The sequence below is a fragment of the Saccopteryx leptura genome, chromosome 6, assembly GCF_036850995.1.
Source record: "Saccopteryx leptura isolate mSacLep1 chromosome 6, mSacLep1_pri_phased_curated, whole genome shotgun sequence".
Classification (NCBI taxonomy): Eukaryota; Metazoa; Chordata; class Mammalia; order Chiroptera; family Emballonuridae; genus Saccopteryx; species Saccopteryx leptura.
Window position 1 is genome coordinate 125,203,368 of NC_089508.1, and position 20,451 is coordinate 125,223,818.

The window sequence follows — 20,451 nt, forward strand, 5'->3', positions numbered from 1 at the left end:
TCTCATGGAGTAACAGCATCATCTTGTGGCTTTTATGGATATTGCAAGTAGATCAAGCTCTAATTTTGTACTTCAATACAATTATGGGGTTAGATTTGGGAGAGAACCTGTGAGGATCTCTAATGTGGTTCCCCATCTTCACACAGGGAAAGTTTACTAGCTTCACTATTTCATCACTGTAACCACCCAGAGAAGTTAAGATACTCACGCAAGGTCACACAGCTAACAAGTAGAGTGTCTTAGCTGAGGCTCCTGCAATTTTCTTGTCACTTTTTAGGAAGAGGAAATCTTTCTTCAAACAAAGTCATACCAATTATAATAACATGCTATTTAGTTTCCAAGTGTTTGAGTGTTTTTCAGTTTTTCTGTTGTGGTTGATTTCTAGTTTAATGCCATGGTGATCAGAGAAAGTGCTCAATATGATTTCAATCTTCTTAAATTTGTTGAGACCGCTTTTGTGCCCTAACATGTGGTCTATTCTAGAGAATGTACCATGAGCGCTTGAAAAGAATGTATATTCTGCTGTTTTAGGGTGAAAGGTTCTGAAGATATCTATTAAATCGAGTTGATCTAATATGTCCTTTAAGTCTGCTGTTTCTTTGTTAATTTTCTTTCTTGAGGATCTATCTCATGATGTTAATGGGGTATTGAAATCCCCTACTATTATAGTATTGCTGTTGATCTTGCCCTTTAAATCCATCAAAGTCTGCTTTATATATTTAGGTGCTGCTATATTAGGCGCGTAGATATTTTTAACGGTTATATTTTCCTTTTGGATTGCTCCCTTTATCATTATGTAGTGACCTTCTTTACCTCTAAATATGGTCTTTATTTTAAAGTCCATTTTGTCTGATATAAGTATTGCTACCCCAGCTTTTTTTTCATTTCCATTTGCGTGAAATATTTTTTCCATCCTTTTATCTTCAGTCTGTGTGCATCTTTTGATTTAAGGTGTGTCTCTTGTAGATAGCATATGTATGGGTCCTGATTTCTTATCTACACAGCTACCCTATGTCTTTTGATCAGATCATTTAATCCATTCACATTTAAGGTTATTATTGATATGTAATTGTTTATTGCCATTTTATTCTTTAAAACTGTATTCCTCTTTTGCTATATTCTTTTTCTCCTTTGATCTGTTTACAACAGGTCCCTTAGCATTTCTTGCAGCCTTGGTTTGGTTGTAGTGAATTCCTTGAGGGTTTTTTTTTTTTTGTCTGTAAAGCTTTTTATTTCTCCTTCAATTTTAAACAATAGCCTTGCTGGATAAAGTAGTCTTGGTTGTAGGTTCTTGTTCTGCATTACTTTGAATATTTCTTGCCATTCCCTTCTGGCCTCAAGTGTTTCTGTTGAGAAGTCAGAAGTCATCCTTATGGGAGCTCCTTTGTAGGTGATAGTCTTTTTTTCTCTAGCAGATTTTAATATTTTCTCTTTAGCACTTAGCTTTGGTATTTTAATTATGATGTGTCTTGGTGTTGATTTTTTTGGGTTTCTCCTTAATGGAGTTCTCTGTGCTTCCTGAACATGTGAGATGTTTTCCTGCCTTAATTGAGGGAAGTGTTCAGCTATGATATGCTTGAACAAAGTCTCTATCCCTGTGCGGAGGACCTGGGTTCGATTCCCGGCCAGGGCACACAGGAGAAGCACCCATTTGCTTCTCCACCCCTCCGCCGTGCTTTCCTCTCTGTCTCTCTCTTCCCCTCCCGCAGCCAAGGCTCCATTGGAGCAAAGATGGCCCGGGCGCTGGGGATGGCTCTGTGGCCTCTGCCTCAGGTGCTGGAATGGCTCTGGTCACAACATGGCGACACCCAGGATGGGCAGAGCATCGCCCCCTGGTGGGCAGAGCGTCGCCCCTGGTGGGCGTGCCGGGTGGATCCCGGTCGGGCGCATGCGGGAGTCTGTCTGACTGTCTCTCCCTGTTTCCAGCTTCAGAAAAATGAAAAAAAAAAAAGTCTCTATCCCTTGTTCTTTCTCTTCTTCTTCAGGAACCCCTATGATGCGGATGTTATTTCTCTTCATGTTGTCACAGAGCTCTCTTAGAGTTTCCTCAGACTTTTTGAGTCTCTTTTCTTTTTTCTGCTCTGCTTTCATGCCTTTATTTATTGTGTCCTCTAACTCGCTGATTCGATTCTCTGCTTCATCCATCCTGCTTTTAATTCCTTCCATTGTGTTCTTTATTTCAGATATTATATTTGTCATTTCTGACTGATTCTTTTTTATTATTTCAATGTCCTTTTTTATATTTGCTATCTCTTTATTTAGGTGTTCGTAATGACCATCTATTGTTGTTCTAATATCTTTGAGCATCCTAACAACCATTATTTTAAACTCTGCATCTGGTAATTTGGTTATATCTGATTCATTTAGGTCCTTTTCTGGGGATTTCTCTTGGTTCATTTGTGTTGCATTTCTCTGCCTCCGCATTTTCTCTGTGTAAAGGAAGGTTTTGGCCACTGGAGTCCACTGGGTATGGCCTCTGTTCCCTAGGTATGGTCTGTCTGCAGACCTGCCATCACCTCTTCTGTTGCTGCCTAGGGCTTCTGGGTTTGGGCGTTGCCGGTGCCTGCCCACTGGGGCTGTTGCTGTGGTTTCCACCTCTCCTTCACGGGAGTGGCTGTGATCACGTGCTCGGTGCACAAGCCTTGGTGGCCTTGGCCTTTGCCCCGCCCCCGTGGGTGGCGTTATGCTCAGTCCTGAGGGCATTGGTGAGCACCTTTGCTCAGCTGCGGGTCTCCGCCTGTTTCTGGGCTTTCACCCTGCCCTTGCAGGAGGAGCCACTCGTGGAACGGCTGCTAGCCTTGGCTCTACTGGCCGGGCAGGACTTCGTGCCCATGCTCAGCTCAGTGGCGGAACTCCGCCTGCTCTGGGCTTTTGGCTCCACCCCTGTGGGAGGAGCCAGCTCCCAAGTCAGGTCACAAGCCTGGGTTCCGTGGGCAGGGCAAGGCTGTGCTCCTGTGCACTTGCTCAAGGGCAGGTCTCCACCCCTTCTGGGGTTCCCGCCCTTCTCCCACAGGCTGGATTACAGGCTGCCGGCAGCTGGGCTTGACCGCTTTTGCATGCCTACTCCTCCCCAGCTGGGCAAGGCTGAGCTCACACGTAAGCCCAGTGGTGGCCAGCCGGCTTCCACCCCTGCCGACAGAACCGTGCCTCTGCGTCCGCCGCCGCCTGCCCTCTGGCGAGCCCTCAGCCATGTGGGGTGCGGGTGCTGCAGCTCAGACCCTAACACTCACTACTATAGCCCTGAATGCTCCCTCCTAAGCAACTCTGCTCTGAGTGCTGCAGGGGAGCTTGTTTGGCTGCTCTCCTGCTTCCCTTTGCTGGTATTGCTGTTTCCGGGGGAAATATTCGCTTCAGATTTGGGGAGTGACTCGTCCCAGGGGTTAGGGTGGCTGTCTCCCAAAATGTTTCTCCCTGTGCCTCCTAGATTACACTCTCTTCCTGCTACTCTGGTATTCTCCTCTCTCTCCGTCCCCCGGAGCCCCATGAGTGGTTGTGAGAGAGGTTTTCTGTGCGGTCCCTTTAAGAAGAATCCTGGGTCTGAGAAATCAGAGTCTTTCTCACAAACAGTATCCTGACTTGTTTCCAGCTAAATACTGTCCTTACACCTCTTCTGGGCTCTGGGGCTGCAGGCTGGGGCTTTGTTCCTGGGGCTCAGGACCCTCCCCTCTCTGCTAAACTCACTTCCTGCCATGTGAGTCTCTCCCGGCTGCTGTTCGCTCCGGGAAGCTGGGCAGCCCTCTCCATGTTTCTGCTTTTCCTACCAGTCTTGGTGTGGCTTCTTCAGTGTTCCTTGGTTGAAGAATCCTCTTAGTTTAGTCCAAAGTTGGTTTTTCCAGATGATAGTTCTTAAAATTAGTTTGTAATCCACTTTGGTTCTGGGAGGTGGATGTTGGTACATCCGCCTACTCCAGCACCATCTTGTCTTCCCATGGACCCTGGTTATTAAGAGCTCTTTATGAATTTGACTCCAAAGGCAAGGGAAGTGAAGGCAAAGATAAATGAATGGGACCACATCAGACTAAGAAGTTTTTGCTCAGCAAGAGAAACTGACAACAAAATAAACAGACAGCCAACTAAATGGGAGATGATATTTTCAAACAACAGCTCAGATAAGGGCCTAATATCCAAAATATACAAAGAACTCATAAAACTCAACAACAAACAAACAAATAATCCAATAAAAAAATGCGAAGAGGACATGAACAGACACTTCTCCCAGGAAGAAATACAAATGGCCAACAGATATATGAAAAGGTGCTCATCTTCATTAGTTATTAGAGAAATGCAAATCAAAACAACAATGAGATACCACCTCACACCTGTTAGATTAGCTATTATCAACAAGACAGGTAATAACAAGTGTTGGAGAGGCTGTGGAGAAAAAGGAACCCTCGGCCCTGGCTGGTTGGCTCAGTGGTAGAGCATCAGCCTAGCGTACAGGAGTAGGAGTCCTGGGTTCGATTCCTGGCCAGGGCACACAGGAGAAGTGCCCATCTACTTCTCCACCCCTCCCCCTCTCCTTCCTCTCTGTCTCTCTCTTCCCCTCCCGCAGCCAAGGCTCCATTGGAGCAAAGTTGGCCTGGGCGCTGAGGATGGCTCTGTGGCCTCTGCCTCAGGCACTAGAATGCCTCTGGTTGCAACAGAGCGATGCCCCAGATGGGCAGAGCATCGCCCCCTGGTGGGCATGCCGGGTGGATCCCGGTCGGGCGCATGTGGGAGTCTGTCTGACTGCCTCCCGGTTACCAGCTTTGGAAAAATATGGAAAAAGAAAAAAAAAAAAGGAACCCTCATCCACTGTTGGTGGGAATGTAAAGTAGTACAACCACTATGGAAGAAAGTATGGTGGTTCCTCAAAAAATTAAAAATAGAACTACCATGTGTATGTATTTTAAATTGACTTTTTACCATGTAAAATTTCAGTCACACACAAAAAAATTAGATAATAGCCCGATGAAACCGCATGCACCCATCTGCCAGATCAACAGCCACCCACTTCAGCTGTTCTCCATCACATGCCTCCTCTTACTTTTTAAAAAAATTTTTGTTGCAGTCTTTAAAAGCAAATCCAAGACATTCCATCACTTCTCTAGTAAATACTTCAGAATATGTCTCAGACAGATAAAGGTTCATTTATTTTATTAAACATAACTACAACATTGTTTTAATAAATTAAATTAATTACAATTCCTTAATGTATTCTAATTATGCTTCCATCTGAGCGCAGTGTGAAGATCAAATGAGTTTACACATATGAAGCTTAGAAATGTGTCTGGCACATAATTTCTTAATAAATATTTCTGATTATTAATATTGGTCATATTTATTTTAAAATAGCAAGCTTTTTTTTTTTTTTTTTTTTTTTTTTTTTTTTTTTTTTGCTTATTTATTGTTTTAGAAGGGGAGGGAGAGAGAGAAAGAGAGGGGAGAAGTAGAAAGCATCAACTCATAGTAGATGCTTCCTGTATGTGCCTGGACCAGGCAAGCCCAGGGTTTTGAACCAGCGACCTCAGCATTCCAGGTCGATGCCTTATCCACTGTGCCACCACAGGTCAGGCAATAGCAAGCCTTAAAAACACACCAAAAAAGCTTTATTTTGATTATAATTATATTACATGTTTATTATTAAACATTAAAAAAAACACAGAAAAATATAAAGAAAATAACGTAGACAAACTCTCCTTCAGAGAAACCTCTGTTGACACCTGGGGCATTCTTCCAGCTGCTTCCTTAGTCTGCACACACCAGAAACCTGTAATCATGTTACTCACCCCAAGACCTGTGGCTCCTTCGTCATGGACAGTGCTTTCTGCATCTGTGAAAACAGATTGGGGAGCTGCTACTTCCTGCTGTTACTTGGAAAGCAGGGAGTAACATGGCTTAGGCCGGCAGTTCTCAGCCAAGGACGATTTTTGCCCCCTCAGGAGGACATTTGGCAATGTCTGGAGGCATGTATGGTTGTTAAAATTGGGGTGAAGAGGATGCCCCTAGCATCTAGCATACAGAGGGCCCAGGATGCTGCTAACATCCTACAGTGCCCAGGACGTCCCCACAGCAAAGAATCACCTGGTTCAAAACGTCAGTAGTGCCAAGTTGAAAGAGCCTGCTGTGAGGCAGCTGTGCTAGGCTTGCTCACAGGGTTACCAGCTGCAAGCACTTTGCTTGATTAGTGTGTGAGCACGTGGCAGAGGCATATGTGTGTGTGTGTGTGGCCTATATAAAGCTATGGTACTTGCACTCAGGGGGATTGAGGATGAGCGGATTGCCTGTTGGCCGCTGCGAGGGGCCATTTTGCTGTGTGTTTGCCTGAGAGGCGGTTTCCTCTGTCTGTGTGCTTTTCTGCCATTGTGAGACTCTATTAAACGAAATGGCCCAACTCTTTCCAGCTCTGCAGTTTCTCTACCGTCTGCCCGAATCCAGTGTGAACCTGCCTGGTCTCAGTCACTGGCATTCCACCTGCCTTAGGCAGTTTCATTTCTAGATGATATATATTAAACCAGGAGGTCAGTCAGCTAGAATACTGGTATGCTTGCACCTGTGAAGATTTTACATTACTCTGTACTGGTTTTCAAGGGGCAGAGCACCTTGTCCCACCCCCAAACCCCCTCCCCCATCCTCCAGGAGCTTCCTGGGGCCCCGCACTAAAGGGTCCAGACCTGGCATAGAAAGGGTGCCTCCAGGACCAGGCATCCCCCTCAGGCCACTCTCACCCCTCCCCCATTAGCCCACCCCCTCAGCCCTCCCCCTGGGTCACAATGGAGAAAAATGGAGAACATGAGAAGCTATTCATTCTCACACCTATACACCCTTAACAATTTCTTTATCACTATTTCCTATTAGTAGTATTCTCATCATCATTATTATTATTGGTAATTTATTTCAAATTATGCATTCTCTTTTTAAAAGTTGAAAAGAGCTTTATTTTATCCTGATAATAATTGTAACACATAGTCACTATTAAACATTCAAACAAAACACACACGTTTCTGTTTGTGCTGACAATTTCTGCTGGTGGTGGTACCCTTATAATAGCCCTGCTGGGGAACAGAAAAGCAGCCTGTCAGAACCCCTGAAGGAAGGAGAGTTAACAGATACTGTTCACTTGGTTATCTTGACATAGAGGAGGAAGGGGGTCAGCCCAACACGGAGTAGCTCAGAGGATGCACCCTGGACAGGCTGCCTTTGGTCTGCTCATCCTAAGACGAGACCAAAGCCATTGCAGTTCTGCTCAGACCTTTAAAACCAGTCCAGATTAGCCAAGGGTTGGGAGAACTGGGGGGAATATCTGATTAGCTCTAAATGTTATCTTGAAAAGACAATAAAGAGGCTTTGTTGAGAAACTCCTGCTGGTGCCTCCCTCTTGGAGTCCTGAACCTTCCACTCCTTGCTCTAGAAAAGGAGTCCCTTGATCTCTGGCCAGAAACCCCCTGAGACACATGAAATCACACTGTGCCCAGGCTGTTTTGTAGCTATCTTTGATGCTGAAACACCACAGGCCTATTTCCCCATGAACGAATATAGAAACACCACCACTTGTCATGGCTGCACGGAATTCCACAGCCAGGGTGGGTACAAATTTGACCTCACCAGTTGTCTACAGATGAGGTGCTTTCCTAAATTGAAGCAGGGAACAGCCTTATAAAAAATCTTTGTGAGATTTTCCATGGGACAGTTTCCTGGAATTGGAACTACTGGGCCAGAGCTCCACAGCCCAGGCACTCACACTAGCTACCATTTCTCAGAGACAGTCAAGACCCTGTGTGTGTGTGGGAGGGGTGGGGAAGGGTGAGAAGACATGTTTCCAAGATGCTATGCTGTGAAGGAAGCTTGCTAGCCTCTAGGGAAAACAGCTGTGTTAGACTTGCTTGCTTGCACTCTGCATGATTAGTGCGTGGCACGTGGCTCTACCCTCAGGGCAGATTGCTTGCCTGCTACTATAAGAAGCTGTTTCCCCTGTCTGTTTGCTTGTCTACCGTTTCAAGAATCTATTACACAGAAATGGCTCACTGCTTTCTGGCTCCACAGTTTCTCTACCGTCTACCCGAATCCAATGTGAACCTGCCTGGCCTCGGCCACTGGCATTACATAGCCTTGAACCAGAAGCCCACAGCTGCTGGGACGGGTGCCATGTCCCACAAGCCCAGCCACTCCAGAAGCAACTCCCTCCTGTCTTGGCAGAACCCAGGTCAGTGCTTAGGCCTGGGGCCAGTAACCCAAGGTAGGACAGGCCCAAGACTGGCTGGGCAGGGGGCTTTACCTGCCAGGGTCTTAATCGTCCAGAGAGAAGTTAATCCTGCTACCTTAACACGCATCATCCACTGCTCCCCACACAGCCCCCAGCCCTGCCTCCACCCTGCCCCAGACCTCCCGGGAGTTAAAAGGAAGTTGCTGACCTGTTCCCTGGGGAAATAATAGCATTAGGGATAAGGTGGCCTCTGGCAGCTTCATCAGCAGATTCAAGGCTTTGGGCTGAGTAATCCTTTGGCGTCTGCCCCAGCAGCTGGTGGTCACAGATCGGGAGACACCCCCACCCTGGTCCTGCCAGGCTACCATGCCTTCCCAGGCACAGTCATGGCTCTGGCCGGGCCTGACCTGCCCAACAACCGAGGGCCAGGAGGAGAGGTGACCTCGACAGGGACCAAAATAAGTAACAATCAAGTCAGACAGAGTATACCTGAGCAGGTCAGACACTGACCGTGTCTTTATTTTTTGGATTTATTTTTTGCCATTATATCAAGAATATCAAGAAAATACAAGTTAAAAACAGATTCCTGTCTGTTACATGCCTCGTGATCCACAAGTCAAGGTGACCTTAAACTCTGAACTCAGACCCTGCAGTCTTCCACCTGGGTTGAGGACTGAAACTGACCTGGAGTGAGGCTCAATATTAAGGGCAAGATCTGGCCTTGAAGGGGCCTCTAGAGGGAGGGCAGGTGGACTGAGGAGTCAGGAAAGGCTGCCTGGAGGAGGTGAGCCATAAAAGGCCTAGAGGATGGTAGGGGATTGGTCAGCTCAGATGGAGAGCAGCAGAGAAAGGACCTGCTGGGGAAATGAGTCTCTTCTTCCTGGAAGACACTTCTCCAATGTCTTCAACGCCTTCCCTGTGGTCCTTCCTACGCGCGTACCAGGAGCAGTCCTGGTGTCCATCTTCTCCCAGTGTCCGCCTGCTGATGGTTTCAAGGAAAATCTGCTGCCTGACCACACTCTCCACCTGTAAAATCACTGTCTTTAACCTCAACTGGGTCTCAGAGCTTGTTCCAAAATCTCTCCCTCAATCCCTTCTGTAATGCTGGTGGCCAAGGTCAGGCAGGTTCACATGGGATTCAAGCAGATAGTAGAGAAACTGCGGAGCCAGAAAGGGTTGGGCCATTCTGTTTAATAGAGTCTCACAATGTCAGACAAGCACACAGGCAGGGGAAACCGCCTCTCAGGCAGACAAACAGCAAAATGGCCCCTCACAGTGGTGAGCAGGCAATCTTCCATCTGCAATCCCTCACCTCTCTAGAGCACATGCACCCATAGCCTTATATAGACTACTCACACGTGCCTCTGCCAGGTGCTCACGCACTAATCAAGCAAAGTGCTTGCAGCTGGTTCACCAGCGAGCAAGCCTGACACAGCTGGCCCACACCTTCCCCACAGAGGTCACCTTCAACTTCTGCCCTCTGGCTGGTTCCTCCTGCATCCTCTTGACTCCTTGTGCTCCTCTGGGACTAGAATAATACCTTTAGTGTCACCTCCTTTAACCTCAGCACAACCCCAAAGGGCATGTTAGGAAAACAGCTGTATTAGGCTTGCTCGCTGGTGTACCAGCTACAAGCACTTTGATTAGTGTGTGAGCACATGGCAATGCCACATGTGTGTAGTCTATGTAAGGGTATGGGTGCTTATGCTCAGGGCAGATGGCTGATTGCAGATTGCCTGCCCGCCACTGTGAGGGGGCCGTTTTGCTGTTCATTTGCCTGATAAGTGTTTTTTCCCTGCCTGTGTGCTCCTCTGCCATTGTGAGACTCTATTAAATAGGAATGGCCCGACTCTTTCTGGCTCCACATTTTCTCTACTGTCTGTCCAAATCCGATGTGCACCTGCCTGGTCTTGGCCGCTGGCATTATAGGGCACTAGTTGACCCAGTTGAGAAATGAGGAAACTGAAACACAGAGAGGTGGAAAGCCTTGCCCAAGCTCACACACACAGCCACAGAGACACGGAGCCACTCTGTGCTATAGGGCTCCCTCAGGTGGCCCTGTCCAGGCCAGAGCAGGCCCTGCTAGAACTCCGCTGCCCCTTTGCTGCTGCTCAGGACCAGGCAGCCGCTTCTCCACAAGCGCTTTCCTCTCTCTCTTGGACTTTTTTTTCGTGCCTCCCCATTTTAAAAGGAACTCTTCTGCTTAAATATTTGTTTAAAGACTCTCCCTTGACAGACAACAAATGCCCCTTCTTACAAAGCCCTCATCCCTGTCTCCTACCTTCCCAGAGGGTCTCTGCTTCCTGTCCCTCCCTGTACATATCCTTGGGCTCTCCCCAGTCTTGCAGAATCACTTGCCAGGGGCACCTCCCACTGTTAAAGCCTTAGGTATCAGTCTACCTAGAGAACACCTTGGAGGAAAGCAGGTGTCTAGCGGTCAGACACATGTTTGAACCCTGTCTCCATCACTGATCTCCTCTACCAGTCCTAAAGCTGTGTGTCCTAAAGCTTACCCAGTGAGCTTAGTTTCCTCGTCTGTGTTTGAGGGTTGCTGTGGGTTTTGAATATGATATTGCAAGTATTTGTGTAAGAACTCTTCTTGAGTGCTTTCCTTGCCCTTTTTATTAGTGATACAAATGACCTCTAGGAATTGTGACCTGGGTGGGGCCACATCCTTGCATGCCCTCCTCCCTTTTCTCCCAAGGCCAGCTGTCCTGATTTTTCCCTTCAGCTCCTCTGCCCACAGCTCTTCCCAGTCAGAACCTACACCTTGGGATGAGAGGCCCCAGCTGAGCCTCAGACACTTTCCCTGGCACTTATGTGCCCAGATTCCTCAGTCCTGGGCTTCCTTGCCCATCTCTGTACCAACAAGTTGAGCGTGGGTTGGCTGGGGCCTGTGGAGTTGGTCTCCACACCAAACTTCAGTTGATTCTATGGCTAGAAGCTTGGGGCTGAGCTCAGGCAGGAGTGCGGTGTGAAGTTACCATGAAAGCCCAGGGTGTGTGCAACACTGCCCACAGAGGGAGCGAAAGGTCTGCTGGGGCCAGCCCCTGGGGCCCACGGAGGGGATGGCTGATTCCAAGCAAGGAGGAAGTGGTAAAGAATTGAGTTCCAGAACAGGGAGACAGGGCCTATGGGAAGGAACCACTGATTCAAGGGGATGCCCTTGCCCTTGGCCAAGTGAGGTGGAGAGTCCTGAAGGGCTGCCTGGCAGGAGGAGGGGGTGAAGGGATGAGGCCAGAGGCAGAGGAGGTCAGGTGAGCGGCTTCAGCCCAGTGGCCTCGACCTTCTGAGGCCCCAGAGAGCAGATTGCCCCGCAAAGTCTCTCAAGCTGACTTTCCAAATCCCCAATAGTGCTTCTCTGTCACAAGGAGTGTTAGTGCCACTTACAGAGGGCCCTGCGCACCCCCCCCATCTGTCCCCCTAACTCCATGATCCTCCCAGAAGCTTCATACTGTTCCCTCCTCTGGCTCTAAGTCTGAGCCAACTCCTGCCCTGGGCTCACCCCAGAGCTGAGCTCAGGTCTGCTGAGGAAGGGCGGTCCCCTCCAGACCAACAAGGGACATTTGGCTCCACCCTGGGCCTGGAGAGACATGGGGGAGGGGCAGTGGAACAGGGAAGAGAAAGGACTGACAGGACTGCCCCATGATTCTCGCAGTGACCCTGAGAGTAATAACTCATAACAACAGCACCCATCATTCCTGATGCTCTCACTGGGTACTAGACACTGAAGCACCTCGAGTACGACAGTCTTTAGTGTCCCTAACTCACTACAAAATGGGTTCCTTTGTCACCCCTTTTCACAGATGAGGAATCCGGAGCTCAAATGAGTTAAACCACTGGCTCAGGGACTTGTGGCTGGCCCAGGAGGAAGCAGGAGTGTGAACTTGTTCTGTCTCTGCTCCCTCCACCTCCCTCTGGGGTCTAGGCTTGGTGCCCTCAGAACCTTCAGTGAGCTCGTGCTGGGGAGACGGTCTGGGAACCAATGAAGGGCAGCCTGCTAGGGCTGTGAGGCCAAGTAGGGAAGACAGGGAAGCTGCCCAAGAGCCTGTGGCCGGGCTCGGGCTGTGTCCTCATCCCTCTCGTCCTGCAGGCCTTGCTCTCCAGGTGGGTAAGAGGAACACCTGCCCACTACTCTTCTGCTGCCTTGCAGGCCTGAAGGCACCCCTCCACATTGTGCCCTGGGCCTCCAGGCCTCCCTGCCTCCAAGCCAACCTCAGACCCCGACTGGGCTCATTCCCATGTGTGGTGGATGCTGCCTCTATGCTGGGTTTCTGAAGAAAGCTAGCATTCCAGCGGGGCCGGGACCCTCAAATTTTGGGCCCCTAGCAGTCCCTTATCAAGGGATCAGGGGAGAAGCACAGGGGCTTGAGGCTGCACCTGCCCAGGACCCACAGTGAGCACCACACACACACAGGGCTGCACGCTTATCCCAGCAGCTTACTGAGTACCTCAAAAAATGAAAGTCCTGGGGGAAGTGAAGTCTACCCTTCCCTTCAAGATTTAGCATTGGATGGCAAATAGCTTGAGCACTGGGTAGAGGGGCCCCAGGGACACTGGGCAGCCCCAGGGACTGGTATGGGAGCAGAGGACTGACGGCTGGGGGCACCTTGGTAATGCTGCAGGTGTGGCCAGTTGATCCCCTGCAAAGACAGTAAAGATTAAGAGGATCACAGGGACAAACCTCCCTGCGCCAGGATCGCAGCTGTGGGGGACATTGGGACAGCTCCTGAGTCAGACAGAGGGGACGGGAGATAGGAGGACAGAGAGGAGAGAGAGACAAGGACAAAGGGAGATGGCCCGGGCCAGGGAAAGGCAGAAGTAAGGGATAGAAGAGAGACTGGCCCTAACCGTGGGCCAAAGTAGAAAAGCTGAGGTGGAGGCTGACTGGCTCCGTGTCCCAGGAAGCCTCCCCAGACAGGAAGGCAGAGGCTGCCCTGGGACCGGCCTGGACTTGGGCAGTGGCTCCCACAAGCTCCCACATGGCTGCAGGGGCACCCATGGCAGTGGCTGCTTCCAGGAAGGAGCCTCCAGGCAGATGGGGCCTGGGAGAGGAACAGGCAGGTAGGCTCTCTGGAAGGTGAGGTAAGGGCCCTGGGGAGGGAAGTGAGCGCCGTGGAAGGACCCAGAGCAGTTTGGGCCCAGCTGGTTGTGGCCTGTGTCAGGGAAGCTGCCGGCCAGCCGGGACCCTAGAACTCCGGCGGGGCGAGCAGAGCCATGACAGCACAGCTGAGCGGATAGGGAGGGAGGAAGAGGGAGCGCCTTAGTGTTTCCCAGCACATGTGCCGGTGGTGCTGTCAAGAATGTGGTGTGGGGTAAGGGAGGGCATGCAGGTGGGACGTGGAAGCCCAGAGTTGACCTTGTTGAGAATTGGCCATGCAGGGAGGTGATGGAGGCAGGGAGGTAAGCGGGCAGGAGCTCAGGAGCTGGGTGGTGAGGGGGTGGGAGCATGTATGATAGGGAGATAGTTTTCCAGGTGGAAGAGGGAGTGAGAGGTGGAGGGGTCCTTGGCAAGGTGGGAGGGTACTGCCCTGTCCATCCCCGTTCCTCCCCTCCCCCAGGCGTGGGCACCTCGCTCCAGTGCCACGTGTGTGGTGACAGCAGCAGTGGGAAGCACTATGGCATCTACGCTTGCAATGGCTGCAGCGGCTTCTTCAAGAGGAGCGTGAGGCGGAGGCTCATCTACAGGTGCGGGAGGGCAGGCCCCAGAGAGCTCTGCCGGCCTACTGCCCTGAGGTCCCAGGGGAAGATGTGGCTAGGGTGGGCATGTGCAAGGCCCACCAAACAGCACTGGAGCAGGACACTGACACCCAGGGCTCCCCTCCACCTCCAGGTGTCAGGTTGGGGCAGGGATGTGCCCAGTAGACAAGGCCCACCGGAACCAATGCCAGGCCTGCCGGCTGAAGAAGTGCTTACAGGCAGGCATGAACCAGGACGGTGAGTCGAGTAACCAACCAGGGAGACATGGCAGAAGAGGTGGGGGTGCACGGCGGGTGGGGTGTCCTGACCGCCCCGCCTCCCCAGCTGTTCAGAACGAGCGCCAGCCCCGCAGCACAGCCCAGGTGCGCCTGGACCGTGTGCAGTCAGACGGGAAGCCCCCGCCGGAGCCACTGGGGGCTGCACCCAGCCCGCGGGGCCCCATACCGGCTTCTGCAGCCAGAGCCCTGGGGCCTGGGGCCCTCACTTCGCAGGGCCATCACCACTTCATGGCCAGCCTTCTCAAGGCGGAAGCCTGCGCTAAACTGGAGCCGGAGGACGGTAAGAGGGGGACCGCCTTGTTACCCTGCCCCCCCACGGCCAAGCCCCTGAGTACTCCCGCCTCCTGCTGAAGAGCAGCCGCTGATGTCACAGCCTCCTCCTCCCACAGCTGATGAGAACATCGATGTCACCAGCAATGACCCTGAGTTCCCCTTGTCCCCATATCCCTCCTCCCCACCCTGTGGCCTGGACTGCATTTATGAGACCTCCGCTCGGCTGATCTTCATGGCTGTCAAGTGGGCCAAGAACCTGCCTGTGTTCTCCACCCTTCCCTTCCGGGATCAGGTACACCCACCAGGCGGCCCCCATGAGTCACCCGGGCTGGGGATGCATCTGTCCTTGTGCAGGGGATGACCAGAGGTGCCATGACTTGGGGATGGTGATGGCTGAGGACCCACGTGCCTCTGAGTCAGTGCTGGTCAGGGGATGTGGCTGGGGTGAGCACCAAGGGGACAGCCACAGCCAGAGACACACAGAGACCAAGGATTTGAAGGCAGTACCTACGGCCCCCAGGTGCTCTTCCCTCCTAAACAAAACATCAGCTACGACAGACACTGTGTGCAGGATGGTCTACACCCCAGTAACAGCCTGAGCGGGCGGCTCTGGGCTCCCTAAGAGCACAAAGGTCTGTCACTTGAGGATTTGAGTGTCAGCCCTACCTCTTCAACTCTGGGATGCTCCCTGGGCTTCCCGTGGGCAAGCAGACTGACCCATCGTGATGACCCAGAAGAGAGGCACACTGAGGGCCCAGACCCTGAGCTAGGGCGTCTTCTGAGAACAATTTCAGGTGCTTGTGGGGAGTGTTCCCACAGCTGTCCAACCTCCAACGGCTCTAGGCTTTCCTAAATGCTCCAGGTGTGGCTCTAGATGTAACCTGTGCAGTCGGGCCAGGTGGTGCCAAGTCCCAGAGCTCTGGGCTCCTCTTGGCTGATGTCAGGAGGTCAGGAGAATATTTTGGGCACCCAGGACCAGCCCTTCTTCTTTCAAGGGACCAAGAGGGTGGCAGAGGTGCAGGCTGAGCCCGTCACACTCCCTCCCCCTCTGAGCACAGGTGATCCTGCTGGAAGAGGCCTGGAGTGAACTTTTCCTCCTTGGAGCCATACAGTGGTCTCTGCCACTGGACCACTGCCCACTGCTGGCCCCGCCTGAGGCCTTGGCTGCTGGCAGCTCCCAGGGCCAGCTGGCGCTGGCCAGTGTGGAGATGCGCTCCCTGCAGGAAACCATCTCCCAGTTCCGGGCATTGGCAGTGGACCCCACAGAGTTCGCCTGCATGAAGGCCCTGGTCCTCTTCAAACCAGGTAGCTGGGTCTGTCCAACCAGAGAAGTAGTCGGGAATGAAGAGTGGAAACTCCAGTGACTTCCCTCTGCCTCTTGCTTTCCCTCTATCACCCCACATATACCACATGTGTGCAGGCTTCTTCCCTGGGTGTGGGGCAGGAGAAGAGGAGGGTGCAGGGCTGAGTGCACTCCTCCCTCCGTGAGGGTCCAGCCGGCTGACTGTGAGGGCGGGCAGGCTGGGCAGCGGGCTCACTGCTGCTTTCCCCTCCAGAGACACAGGGCCTGAAGGATCCTGAGCGTGTGGAAACCTTGCAGGACCAGTCCCAAGTGATGCTGAGCCAGCACATCAAGGCCCACCACCCCAGCCAGCCTGTGAGGTGACCCAAGCGCCAGCCTCCCTGCCCATCATCCATCCATCCTTTCCCTTCTCCACCCCTTCCTACCTGTCTGGCTGCACCAATTAGGGCAGGGTCTCAACCAGCACATGTCCAGCATCTACTAGGCCATGCCCGGGCATGGGAGCCAAAATGATGTGCATAAGACAAAGTAAGTGGCTGCCTCCCAGGGATGCCCATCACAGTGACCACACTGAAGACGAGAACTGACCTGGTCACGTCTTGGGGGGTTGTAGGGGATTGTATGGATCTGTAGGAAACAGACTTACGGGTTGGAGGAGCACAGCAGACTGAGCAGGGACTCTGGAGGCAGGGCTGGGCTCGGAAGGAAGGCTAAGGTCTAAAAGAAGAGATGCCATCATTGACGAAGGGAGAGAGAGGTAAGCTGGGATGTGTTCTGAGGACAAGAGCCCAGTTTGGAAGGCACAGCCAACTGCTGCTGGAGAAAGGTGGGCTGGGTTTGAGGGTTGGTAGCTGCAGGCTGAGAGTATGGGGCAGGAGCCAGTGCTCTAGAGCAGCCCAGCATGGCCCAGACCAGCAGATACAGTAGAGCATCCATAGGTTGGAGCATGTGGCCTCCAGGAATCTATTGGCTGTTTCAGAACATGTTATCTGCACTCTCTTGGGGCTCCCAGCCATTCTCTCTGAAGAAGTAAATTAGCATGGACACCCGCAAATCACCTCTAACCTGACAAATGGTCCTCAGAAGAGGTAATTTCCCTTGAAGAAGAGTCAAAGTGTCCTGGTCAGTTGCCCTGTTGTGCAGAAAGGTTCCTGCTGCTTCTACATGTAGGAAGAATGCCATGCCAGGACTCAACATGGCAGCCTGAGAATGAGCATCAGATATAAGGTAGCAGATGCCCTCCTGGTCCAAGCTTCTGTGGGATCAGCTTCTTACAGAAATGTCGAGGCGTACTGGCTTAGTATCACATTTCAAAAATTCTGATTAAGATTTCCTACATCACCTCCATGGCAGTTCTGTGTTAGCTGCAGGCAGGACCAAGTGTTAGTGATTCACGTTCTCTAAGCATTGACCACCCTGCTGTCCCCCAGGAGGAAACAAGATTTCCTTCTTTTTTAGCGCAAAATCCACACCGGCATGGAAATGAAGCTGCTCAGCAGCACCTGCCCTTGCTTTGTGTAACTTCCTCTGATAGCTAGATTTCTTTTTTAAAAAATACTGTTTGGGACCCACCAGTGGATTAATTCCTGAAGGGAGAAAAACAGTTTCTCTCCTTGACTTCATAGTTACTTCTCCCTGACCCTTCTCAGACCAGAGGCACAGAGGAGGAGCAGGCTTAAGGCCACTCAGTCACACTTGCAGGGGGGAGCCACCCTGGGGGTGGCAAGACAAGGCGGGGAGGCTTCCTACAGACCCCCACAACAGAAGCTGAGCATGCAGCAGGCTCACATTGGAGAGGCCTGATTGACATTGGCATTGGCATTGGCACCGGCTGTCCAGCCTCCTACCCAAGGAGGGTCCAATACCCTCCCTCTGCCTCTTGGGTCTTCACCATCAACATTCTCTTCTTGGCAAATGGTTCTTATTGAAAATGACAATTACTTGTTTTCTGGACAAGTATCTCAGTCACGAAAACAATGATTTTACTTCATTGTCACAAATGGTTCCTCTGTCATCCTGGGTGGCTGACAGAGGGGAACGTATATTCTTTTCAAATACATATAGTATTAATTATCATAACTGTATAGAGTATTAAGATAAAGATCTTCTCACTTTGTAATCGTTATACACAATAAACTATTTTCATATTGGAGGGGGAGGGGCCCACAGGTCAGGGGTAGGTGGCAGCACCCCCTCCAGTGAGTGCATGGGGCTGTTCCTCCACATTTCCCCCTTCTCTCCTGGGCACCTCTCAGCTGCTCTCCATCCCCTGCCACCTGTCTTAGGAGGGTGCTGCCCCAGGCTTGTGCTTGGACATGGATGACAAGGCTGATGGTGTCCTCTCTCCTGCTCAGGTTTGGGAAGCTGCTCCTGCTTCTCCCATCTTTAAGGTTTGTCACCTCAGAACGCATGGAGCTCCTCTTTTTCCGCAAGACCATTGGGAACACTCCAATGGAGAAGCTCCTCTGTGATATGTTCAAAAACTGACAAGAGGTAGAATAAGACAGGTGAGGCCACCTCAGGAAGCAATCAACCCAAGTTGAACACTCACCTGCCCTGAGATACAGTAATTCTCCCCTGCCTGGCAGCACTGTCACCAGAATATAAAAATACTCATAGCAGCTTTATTCACAGTAGCCCAAACTGTATGTTAATGGTAGAGTGGATCAATTCCATGTAGGATGTCTTATAATGGAAAACAGCAATAAAAGAGAACGAGCCACCAATACAAGACAACATAGGTACATTTCACAGAAAAGTTGAATAAGAATGAGGTACCGATTCTGCTTATCCAAAGTTCCAGAACAGGTGAGACAAACTGGTGGTGACAAAAGCCGGAATAATAAGCCCCTTGGGTGGAAGGTGGGGTGATTGGAAAGAGGCTCCAGGGAGGCTTCTGTCACGTGAGAGATGGTCTTTATTTTGCACGGGGTATGAAGTGCCATTTGGCTTCCACTCCAAGTCAGAGTCAAGGAGTGACGAATTCAAGCCCCGTAAAACATTTCCTGCAGGATCCAAAACACCCCAGCTTCCCTCCAGAGGGCCTCCCGCCATCCCTGGGCTTCTCTTGGGCTTCCTCTTCCTTACCCTTCCTCCCCCCTCCACCATCAAAGGTGAGCACCATCCACCTGAAATCAAGGCAGGTATAGGCACTTGTAAAGGGGGATCTCCACCACTTCTTAACTGCATACAAAGGGTGAAGCTTAGACAAACCTCACATCCTTTTCAAAGACCCTGGAGACTGAGCAAATAATAATAATAATGTTAACATATTTCAAGTGCTTTATACACCAGGCAGTGAAGTGAGCACTGAATGTGTGTTGTTGTTATTTAATCCTCAAATTAACTCTGGCTGTGGAGGGATCACTTGTTCCATTTATAAATGAAAAACTTGAGGCTTAGTGAGGACTTGGACCTTGCTGCGACTCTACTTAACCCTCTGCTCAGCTCTGGCACTGCCTCTTCCCCAAACCCCCTCCACCCCTGGACTCCACTGAGGAGGCTGTTGCATTTTCTGTCTTCAAAGAAGAAATGCTTGAAGTCTAGAAGAGAACGGTCATGTGAGAGATCTGTGAAATCCTGCCCTTCAGCCAGTGTGCTAATTCTCCCAGAGTTAGCCTGCTTTGATGGAGGAAGAAAGTTTCAGAATACTCTGCTTTGGGAATGACAAGAGCTCAGTTGGTGGCCAGAGAGGAAAGACCATGGCAAATGCTGTTCAGCATTAAGCCCTTCCCAACTAAACACTCGAACTGCTTGGGACTCTTCATCTTCTGAATGCATCCGACTGGCCTCAGTTATTTGGGTCACTGAAAGTCTATGCGATTATAGTACCCAATTCCTTATCAAAAGTTTTATCTATTAGGTTTAAAGACCTATTTATAGAAGGCCTGAGCAGAGGAACGTGGTTGAAACATGATCAGGTGTTCACATCTATCCTACAGCCTCACTTTGAGAAGTCAGACTGCAAGGGCAAACCACTGAAGTTACAGGGTCAAGGTCATGCCCTGGGTGCTGAGCACAGCAGTTCTACATTGGGAGAAGCAGTTCTACATTGGGAGAGCGACTGTTTGGGATCTCCGGGAGAAAGTCATGGAGAACCAGAGGAGGTACATAAGCCTGGTTGTCTGAGGCCAACCTGGCATCCATACCACCACCTCCAACAGTCTCGTGCTCATTGCAGAGATCCCAAGAACTGCATTTCCCAGGGTCCCATCCCCTAAGAGTGGCTGAGAGATGGAGGGCACTCACCTGTGATTTGGGAGGTAAGCAGAAATCGTTCTTCTTCTTTGGAGGTGGTGCAACTGGATGTGCTGGCAAACAGACTTCACAGGGGCCCGCTGTAGAGTTGCGGTGGCTTCCAGCCAAGCTCTTGAGAACGTGGGAGCTGAGTTCTGTGTTGGCTTTCTTGACCTCCTGTGGGGGAGCTTCTCTGGCTTTCATTTCCTCAGTTCTTCCCATGTTTATGTTAAGCTCCTCTAATTCCTACATTAAGTCCTTCTCACCTGAAACACACAGAGTGGCTTGTTTTCCCAACACAACATGGCTCTCAGTTGATCCCAGGATTTATTCAACCTTTTGCCAAATTGGCCCCACTGAAATTCAGATGGGAAGCCCCTCTTTCACTGCATCTAGAGCCCTTGCTAGGAGAGGGGATACTATGAAAGCTTTTTTTTTTTTTTTTTCCCCTCTCAATGCCAGAAACATCTTTGGTTGAG

At 50.8% G+C, this 20,451-nt stretch overlaps 1 protein-coding gene across 2 annotated transcripts; it reads left to right on the forward strand.

The window, feature by feature from the left end:
- Window positions 1-13,040: 13,040 nt before the first annotated feature.
- NR2E3 (nuclear receptor subfamily 2 group E member 3) lies at window positions 13,041-20,421 on the forward strand. Of its 2 annotated transcripts, XM_066388550.1 has the most exons (9): window positions 13,104-13,246; window positions 13,744-13,870; window positions 14,016-14,119; window positions 14,207-14,440; window positions 14,550-14,725; window positions 15,492-15,738; window positions 15,990-16,095; window positions 18,091-18,243; window positions 19,678-20,421. In XM_066388550.1, the coding sequence occupies exons 1-8, from the start codon at window positions 13,165-13,167 to the stop codon at window positions 18,221-18,223; spliced, it is 1,209 nt and encodes a 402-aa protein (XP_066244647.1). In that variant the 5' UTR covers window positions 13,104-13,164; the 3' UTR covers window positions 18,224-18,243; window positions 19,678-20,421. The 2 variants fall into 2 exon arrangements, with proteins under 2 accessions (XP_066244648.1, XP_066244647.1); XM_066388551.1 differs by having other exon boundaries at window positions 13,041-13,246; window positions 18,091-20,421.
- Window positions 20,422-20,451: the final 30 nt, after the last annotated feature.

Excerpts from the sequence above, each read along its gene's own strand:
- NR2E3 (XM_066388551.1), top strand. The coding sequence starts at position 13,165 with ATGGCTGCAGGGGCACCCATGGCAGTGGCTGCTTCCAGGAAGGAGCCT. Across the intron at positions 13,871-14,015 it reads AGGCGGAGGCTCATCTACAG|GTGTCAGGTTGGGGCAGGGA; the intron begins GTGCGGGAGGGC and ends CTCCACCTCCAG. Across the intron at positions 15,739-15,989 it reads CCTGGTCCTCTTCAAACCAG|AGACACAGGGCCTGAAGGAT; the intron begins GTAGCTGGGTCT and ends TTTCCCCTCCAG.